The sequence below is a fragment of the Temnothorax nylanderi genome, unplaced genomic scaffold (assembly GCF_030848795.1).
Source record: "Temnothorax nylanderi isolate EJ_2023f unplaced genomic scaffold, tnyl_v1.0 TNYL_tig0119_pilon, whole genome shotgun sequence".
Lineage (NCBI taxonomy): Eukaryota > Metazoa > Arthropoda > Insecta > Hymenoptera > Formicidae > Temnothorax > Temnothorax nylanderi.
The window spans coordinates 545,824-555,404 of NW_027249181.1; the positions used below are offsets into that span (position 1 = coordinate 545,824).

Here is a 9,581-nt window from a genome sequence, read left to right on the forward strand (position 1 = left end):
CTTCTCCATTACATTTGTATTTCAGAGACATTAAATGAAGTTTTCTAATTGCAATACCGATGTATTTTGCACTTTATTAGCGATTTCTCGGGGTATCTCATATTAGGAGCACACTTTTTCGATTTTGCATGAAGCTCATTTTTTACATTTTTCTAATTTTCAGAAAAATTAATATTTAAATTAGATTTTACATTTTAGCATCTTAAAGCTTATTAAATTCCCTTCAAAATGACCTACTACATTTTTCAATTCTGCCCATAGACTTCCGATAATCACACAAAATAGATGTGGTATCTCATAATAGGGGACTTTCCTCTATTTATTATAAATCAGAAAAATAAAATTATGATGACATTACACAAAGAAGTACGTCAAAATTAACAAAAATATGTTAGACGACAATTAATCTTCGGTGTCAAAACTTTTAATTTGTACACTATTAATATTATAGTCACAATGCATAAACGTTTTTAACTGCTATCTATCATAGAAACACATTACTAATTTGCACTAAGCGCATTTTATGAATGCAACTTTTCTTATGTAAAAGCATAATTTATTTATCACTGATATAAAAAAAATTTTTTAATTAATATTTTATAAAGTATAAACTTATTACGCATTAAAGTTATTGTACCTTGTATTGGTAAATGAGATGTACAGCAAGATATATTAATTCGCCGAGTCATAGTAGCCTGACTTATTGGCCGCTGGGTTCTTATTCTAATATTAAAAACCCAGCGGCCAATGAGTCAGTGCATTATCTATATATATAAAATAGAATGTCTGTATGTATGTATGTCTGTTCTTTATACAATATGCACTCTTAAACTATTCGACCGAATTTTTACCAAAAGTATATAAAATAGGGGTAGAATTTTCCGGGGAGTGTTATAGAGTGTATAGTTTTTCGTTACCGATCTTTTTGGGAACCGGTATCCGAAATTTTTCCAATTTTTCGGGAAATAATTGACCGAATCTTAAAGAATTGTGTATAAAACAGGGGTAGAATTTCCCGGATAGTGCTATACATTGCTTACTCGCAATGTGCATAGAACCTCAATATTTCACTTACCGATAACCGATTTTCCAAGGCATTTTTTAAGTGAAATATCGAGGTTCTGTGTACAACATCGCGAGGGAGCAATCTCGAAATTCCCGAAAAAACGCCCGGGAAAACCAAGGGATGAAGTCGCTGATCGGTAAGTGAAATATCGGAAAAGCGGAAATGACTCAATAGTGTGAAACACGAGTAGAAAGAGACCGGTTACGACATGTTCAATAAAGGAAAACATCAGATTATACTCGTCATTATGTTCATCTGTATTGTCATCGTGTCCGGGTCCGGGGAGAAACTTCTTTGCGACCGGCTTCTTTCGCGACACCTTGTATAGGTGGCGTCGCTTATGTGCGATGCACGTGGGTGCATGATGCACCGGATATACGGCGATTCTCCCGTGTTTACACCAATCACATCATCCTCAGTCGCCTTCGTTGAAGCACCGAGTCAGTCTCGAGCAGATCGAATAAAACTATTCAGATTCGCCTCGAGATAAAATGGATAACGAGAATGTAAGCTGCGCCTACGACGGCGAGGAAAATGCACAACTGTCACCACTGCAGCGTCTCCCGGTGGAGGTATGTATAAGAAAAAATGAAAAACCCGTGTAACGCGTGCCTGCGTACACGTGCACAAAATTCCTTTTTTTAATCGTCGCTATTATTGCATCCGTTAGTCACGCATTATGGAACTTTTAAAAATGGATTCTAATCAGGATTATTTTTTTTCTAGAAAAAAGCACAATAAAAATCTAAAAAAAGAACTAAGCAATTTCGATCAGAATCTATTCCGAAAAGTTCCGTAGTAAGAGTCGCTTGTCGAAGGAGTGAAGGGTGATGAACCAGCGACGGTCGACTCTCTCTTTCGTTCTGTCTCCATCTCTTTCGGAGCGTTTGTTTGGTTGTGCGTTTAATTTTTATATTCTGCTGTATTTCAGATATTCCTGCATATTTGTTCCTTTCTAGATGGGTCGACGTTGGTACACGGTTTGAGCTTAGTGTGCACACGATTCTACCTGATTTTAAAAGATGCAAACTCACTGTGGAAAGCACGAATTAACCATATATGGCCAGATGCTAGCTACCCGCTTTTGCCTCCCGGTTAGTTCAAATTAATAGCACCTTACGCCTTGCACGACCAATTATTTTTGTGAATAAATAGAACAATCTGTATGCCATTTTACGCCAGCGCTGTTCGAGCTTCCGCAAGCATTTGCAGATTGCACATTAGTTGCATACATCGCGTTAGATTTCATATTTCGCAGTATTTTAGTTCTTCTTCGTCTTAAAAAAAATAAGCGTGTTTTACAAAACATTATATATTTCTTAATCTCTCTTTTTTTATTTATAAAAAGTCGCATCGAGAAAGCTTGTACAACTCTGTTTATTGCAACAATCGGATGTGCATAAAGTAAGAACTTGAATACACTGAAAAAAAATATTGTTATTAAAAAGAATATTTATTATGTGGTTCTTAACAGCTTATTTACGCAATATAATACACATATTTATTTAGAATTATACATTTTTATTTAGAATTAAATATTTTTATTTAACTAGCATAAATATTTACTTCAATAAACAAAATAATTTTAAGTAAATGTATTTAGACTTCATTAAGGTAGTTCTCCGGTCCTTGTACTAGAGAAAATCGATTTTCTCTAGATTTTCTTGAAACTGTGAATATACGTTAATTTAGGTGTGCTTTATGCGTGGTCTAAACTTCAGTACCTCTTGCGGTATAAAAAATCAAGATACTGAGCCTCAAAGTTTCAACTTCTTTTACTAAATTTTGGTAAAAATTGAAACTTTGGAGGCTCAGTATCTCGATTTTTATAGTGTCTGCTACAGTAGAGTATCTGCAGTACCTCTTGCGGTATAAAAATCGAGATACTGAGCCTCCAAAGTTTCAATTTTTACCAAAATTTAATAAAAGAAGTTGAAACTTTGAGGCTCAGTATCTTGATTTTTTATACCGCAAGAGGTACTGAAGTTTAGACCACGCATAAAGCACACCTAAATTAACGTAAATTCACAGTTTCAAGAAAATCTAGAGGAAATCGATTTTCTCTAGTACAAGGACCGGAGAACTACCTTAAACATTTTTTTTCTCTCTGTGTAGACATTCGATCCAGAATGTGCTTGTAGTTTATTTGTACTTAATTCAAGTTATATGTATATAAATTTTTTTGTATCACAATCAGTATTATGGTATGTATAAGTTTTCATATTTTTTAATGTAAGAAGTCACGTATCAATTACAGCGAGACCCGACAAACTGTGTTGGATGTTGTCATACGTTGCAATTAAACAACAAACAGCACTGTGGAAACAGACTTTTGAGTCTAAAAAGAAGAGATTGTTCATCGAGAAAACACGTGGTTCCATTATAGGTGCTGTGTCACTGATGCATGTAGTAGGTAGCATATTATGTCAAGTGGCCCTACTCTCTTTGTAGAAAACGATATAATGATAATTATTCCCGCTTTCAGAATGGAACCTCTCATGTAGTTTATACGTCAAAATCACACTTACTTTACAAGGAACTTCCCTCACGCAAGAAATTATCTCATGAAATCGAGAATTTCGTCCGCATGAAATTAGCACCAGGTATCAGGGATCTGACGGCGATAGACAACACGATCTACAGCTGCAGCTTTCATCTGAACGTTAAGTCGTGGATGCTCACTAACACCGGTCTTGTCCATCAGAGAACTTACGATTTGTACGTAATAGCAGAACTGTTCCTTTCGGCCGCTCCGCGATAAGAAGATTGAGTGAGGAAAGTGCTTCCTGTTTATGGGAGAAATAATCGTTTCCTACCAAGTTATTCGAATGCAAATAGTCCGTTTGGTGTCTTGCTTGTTAAAACAGATAATTTGAAAACGCAATTCCAAAGTTTATTCGTCAAACCTAATTCACTGCATATTAACTATTCTACTCGTTTTTTTTTATCAATGTCAAATATTTCAGGAGCGTTACCTCTGTGAAGATAACCCCGTATTTGTTGAATTGTGAGTTTTTTTTTAACCGTACCGTATTCAAGGATTCAAGTCTTGAACTACAATTGTGCTAATTTTTGCCGCAAATATGAAAATAATATTTTGAACCGTATTCAAAGTGAAAAAAAACAAAGTTTTGTTAGTATACTATTTCTCGATTAAACTCAACTTTTTTTTTAGTAAAAAGATACCTACTAACTTTATACCACGTTGTACCATTGAAAAAACATCGATATATCTATCTATTTACTGAAAAAAATCGAAAAGTAGATGAACATAAAAATTTGACATTTTCAAATTATTAAAAGTTGTGCTGCCAAATTTTTTTATCCTCCCCCTTTTGCTGAATTTTTTCAATCTTATTGATTCTTCCGTACTTGTTTCGATTGTCGCTCGGTTGTTTTGTTTAGCACAACTCAACACAATTTACAAAACGTGATTATCTACCATGGTTCAGATGGGATGGAATTTCGAATTTTTTTATTCCTAAAACCTAAGTTCCTTAACAGTAGTATTTTAAAATCCAATAATTGGTGTGGTTTTTTGTCATTAAAAAAAGTCGAACACAACCCGACACAACTTTAAAAAATTAAAAAATATTAAATTTATGTTTTACCTATTCCCATATAATTGACTTTTTATCAATTTCTTGAGTTATGGCTATTGTTTTTTTTTTTTGTATTGTGTTCTCTGTTATTAGTACAATATAGTAGAAATACAATAAATTACATTATAACAATATTTGTTTATATATTGTTATTTTTTTCTACTAAATGGATAGATATATCGATGTCTTTTGAACGGTACAACATGGCACAGTATTTTTTTACTAAACCAGTTAGTATCCTTTTATTTAAAAAAAATTTAGCTCAATCGGAAACTAGTGCGGTACTATAACATTTTTTTGTTTAATACAATATAAAATATTGCTATCGTATTTACGGCAAAAATTAGCACAATTGTAATTCAATACGGCAGAGTTAAAAAAAAACTCAAAATGATATAATAAATTAATAATAAATTTAGAACAATATGTAGCACAATAGGGGCGGCAGTGTGGTCTAGTGGTAGAGCGCCAGACTCGTAATCTGAGGAACCAGGTTCGAGTCCACTAGAGCCATGTAAACATGGAATGTTTTTCCGAAGCTGCGCTCCTCCGTGCAAGATAGGCTCTTGTGCGGAGCAAACTGGTCTCCGTCTTTCGGAAAGAGACGTTAAGCCGTTGGTCCAAAGGGTTAAAGTGAGAGGAGAAAGGGTAGTAGTGTAAAGGTTTGGGTAACGTTCCTTATAAAAACGACTTGCAAACCCTGCGGGGATAAGCAATAAAGATAGTTTATGTAGCACAATAGATAAAAATATAAAATTTAAAAAGTGCAGGTTTATTTTCACAGACCGAGGAGCGACAGATTATACTCGTCATTATGGTCATCGTCATCATGTATGTCATCGACGTCATCGGGTCCGGGGAGAAACCTCTTTGCGACCGGCTTAGACTGCGGGACTATATACGTGTTCGACTCGAGGTCGAGAAATAACCCGATCAGGCATTACCGACCTCACACTAGAGACGTGAATAGGCTGGCCATGAACACGGAATACATCCTGTCCGCCAGCGAGGACACGATATCCGTTTGGGATCAAAGAGCCGGACGGATCATTAAGTCTATTACAGTAATGTCAAATTTTAACATCGAGAAACGAGACACAATGTCGAAGGTGTACTTTTTAGTTTCCAGGTGAAGCGCACCCCACGTGTATAAATATGCGACGGGATTTGGTTTTCGTTGGAACTAGAACATGGGACACATTTCGAAGTTGGAACTCCTCGAAGTTGCACGTGCTAAATCCAAAGGATGATTTCAAGCTAGTAAAATCTTATTCCACCTGGCATACGGGAAGTATAACGAGAGTGCATCTGACGCACGAATGCCTGATAACAAGTTCCAAGGACGGCACTGTCAGAATTTCGAGCTTTACGGATCCGCCAAAGCCCATCGCTGCTTACTTTTCAGAGATCGGAGGTATCTACGACGTGAGTATCACACGTATAAGATTTGCTGAAAATATCGTATCATTGGTAATAAGATAAAACAAGTATCATTGTATCTATCGTATGTATCGTATCATTGACTTTGAAAAAAAATTCGTTGAACATCAACGTGTAAAATAAAATATATGGGGCATTCCATGCCAATTCGCAATGGGTCAAACTTCGACCTTTTTATTTTTGATGGCTGCTCGTTTTTTAACAGGTCTTTACGAGTACTATACCCATGTAAGATCGTTTCTATAATAAATGTAGCGTTTCCGAAATAGAGCCTACGCAAAATGAGGACTGCAAAATTTTTAATTAATTTTTGCTTATTAGACAACGTCTAAGAAAAAAATTTATTCAACATAAAATACGCTATTTAGATCATAGTTTAAAAAAAAATTACTCCAAATTTTTATAATAATAATTTTAAACTAATAAAGTAAAAAAACACAAAAATTGAATATTTCGAAAACCCCATTTTCTATTTTTTTTTGAAATTTATAGGGAATATTCTAGAGAGTATTAGAAAAATTTTAAGACTAGTCCGAAGTTGCGCAGAAAACTTGGGAATTTTTTATAGATTTTTTTGTGAGGCAGTAGTAATATTTGACTCACAAAAGTGTAGTTAAAAACGCGTTTCAGACAATTCTGAATTGATTTAGATATACTTTTTTTTTAGTGATTGACGTTACTATGATGAAGATCTCGGCATAGCACACGACAATTGCGATGAACAGTGTGAGAAAGGCGAAAAAATAGATTTATGAGGAAATTTAATTCAATAAGTATATTTATTTAAGAACATATTATTTATTATTTTATTATTTTGTGCTCAGTATAATTATTCGAAAATGAGTAATCTTTAACAATTAATTTATAATTTTTGCTTGGTATGACGCAGTGAACACATTGAGTCTGAGGTATTCTTTTCGTTTGATCGTACCGACCTGTCAAAAATTCGGCGGCGATTTCATAATTTTTTTTGTCCCAATACTTGACGTATTGGGACGGGGCAAAAATTTTGCAGTCTTCATTGGGACAAAAAAAATTATGAAATCGCCGCCGAATTTTTGACAGGTCAGTACGATCAAACGAAAAGAATACCTCAGACTCAACGTGTCCACTGCGTCATACCAAGTAAAAATTATAAATTAATTGTTAAAAATTACTCATTTTCGAATAATTATACTGAGCACAAAATAATAAAATAATAAATAATATGTTCTTAAATAAATATATTTATTGAATTAAATTTCCTCATAAATCTATTTTTTTCGCCTTTCTCACACTGTTCATCGCAATTGTCGTGTGCTATGCCGAGATCTTCATCATAGTAACGTCAATCACTAAAAAAAAAGTATATCTAAATCGATTCAGAATTGTCTGAAACGCGTTTTTAACTACACTTTTGTGAGTCAAATATTACTACTGCCTCACAAAAAAATTTATAAAAAATTCCCAAGTTTTCTGCGCAACTTCGGACTAATCTTAAAATTTTTCTAATACTCCCTAGAATATTCCCTATAAATTTCAAAAAAATAGAAAATGGGGTTTTCGAGATATTCAAATTTTTGTGTGTGTTTCGTCGGCTCCCAGTAACAAACGATGCTTGTCATGCAGCCGTATGGCTCATGACAAATGTATGCGCACGTCCGATCGCGAGTTTACCTGCATTAATTGTTTTTCAGACATGAGTTTAGATGAAGATAATTGAAAGTTCAACAATTTTTGTTCTCATTATTTCAAATGATTGTTCTAGCTACTTTATTCCGAATTTTTGTACTTTTTAAATACACAATAAACAATGTATTTTCATTTTCAGACAGTAAAAAATAAGTTCCAGATCAAATTGTGTCGATCAGACAAAGTGTTGAGTTTGCCCCGGCGGGGTGTCGAGTTTGCCCCGGCATTTTTCAATTCGAAAATTTGTCTTCGCGTCACTTTTTCTTTCCTGGCGGCAAAACAAAGCGACGTACAGCAAAACTTCCTGAATCAATTTTGTACCTGAAGAAACACTCTTTAAATATGTACCATTGAATTTGCCTAAAAATTTTAATTAAATATTAAAAATTGCCTTTGAAAAAATAGTGTCGGCTTAGCCCCGGTCTCCCCTAATTTTTTTTTAAACTATGATCTAAATAGCGTATTTTATGTTCAATGAATTTTTTTCTTAGACGTTGTCTAATAGGCGAAAAAATTCATTAAAAATTTTGCAGTCTTTATTTTGCGTAGGCTCTATTTCGGAAACGCTACATTTATTATAGAAACGATCTTATACATGGGTATAGTACTCGTAAAGACCTGTTAAAAAACGAGCAGCCATCAAAAATAAAAAGGTCGAAGTTTGACCCCTTGCGAATTGGCGTGGAATGCCCAATATACAGTTTGATAATTAAATTTTTATTTACATTTAAACTTTGAAATCAGATTTTATCGTTGTCTTCCGAATGTAAGTAAAATCCTTAAAATTGACAACATTCTTACAAGTCTTATCTTGCAATATCGTGAATTTTGTTCAATATTGTATGTAACTGTTCGTGTGTTTTATGTTGCAGATGGACTATCTGAATGGCACTCTCGCAATATCCGGTGATGGTATCGAGGTATGGTGCCCGAAGTTGACGTGTTCAACGAAAAATAATGAACGGAAAGTTTCTATACGTGATCTATAGCTATTCTACAGCTGTATTTCTTTGATATGTGATGTATGTTCTTAGTTTTTACTAATTGTAAGGTACTATTCGAACGCGTCTCTTTAATGTACAATGTAATATATGTATTTACCTATACCATTCTGCAAAATTAGAAGTACGTATCGTTTTGTTCAAAATTTCTTCGAGTAAAAGTTTTACTAACATCGCTTGCGTTTATAAGCTGAGCGATAATCATAGTTATAATTATAAACACATCTCATAATTATTGCGTAATCATGATGGGATCTTTTATATTGAGAAGACAATATGAGAAAATATATTTTTTTAATACAATAAGTGCCATAAGTATTTAAATATATTTTATTTTATACATTGTATTATCGTATATCATATATCATATCATTTGTCGTTTTGCAGATTTTTCTGAAAAGGTGTTTTATCTTAATATCATGCGTTTTCTCCTCATGTAAAATTGTGCGTTTGCAGACTCCAGAAGCGACGCCGTGTAGAGATTCTTCGAGTACCAGACGCTTGTTTGTAACATTTATAAATAAAAGTACAAGTCGTGTATTCGAGTAATAGGTAACGCCCCTTATCCTTTTTTTGATCGCTGGAAAAAACACCTCTTCCGAATCGTCGCAGGTCCTGTGGGATGGAATTCAAAGTCTCCAGAATGACGCGTGATGTTTCGCATTACGTTCCTATTGGAATTCTTTACGTCGCAACTCGATAGACACCCTTAATTAAGTTTATAGACACCGTTAATTAAGTTTATTAAATAAACATGCAAATTTTTAATCACTTCATCACTCATTCTGAAAGAGTCGAATA

General features: G+C 34.0%; 1 protein-coding gene across 1 annotated transcript; it reads left to right on the forward strand.

The window, feature by feature from the left end:
• The first annotated feature begins 1,495 nt into the window (after positions 1–1,495).
• LOC139776423 (F-box/WD repeat-containing protein 9-like) lies at positions 1,496–9,320 on the forward strand. Its single transcript, XM_071713052.1, has 7 exons — positions 1,496–1,638; positions 1,998–2,160; positions 3,324–3,475; positions 3,552–3,784; positions 5,453–5,732; positions 5,791–6,093; positions 8,652–9,320. The coding sequence occupies exons 1-7, from the start codon at positions 1,558–1,560 to the stop codon at positions 8,766–8,768; spliced, it is 1,329 nt and encodes a 442-aa protein (XP_071569153.1). The 5' UTR covers positions 1,496–1,557; the 3' UTR covers positions 8,769–9,320.
• Positions 9,321–9,581: the final 261 nt, after the last annotated feature.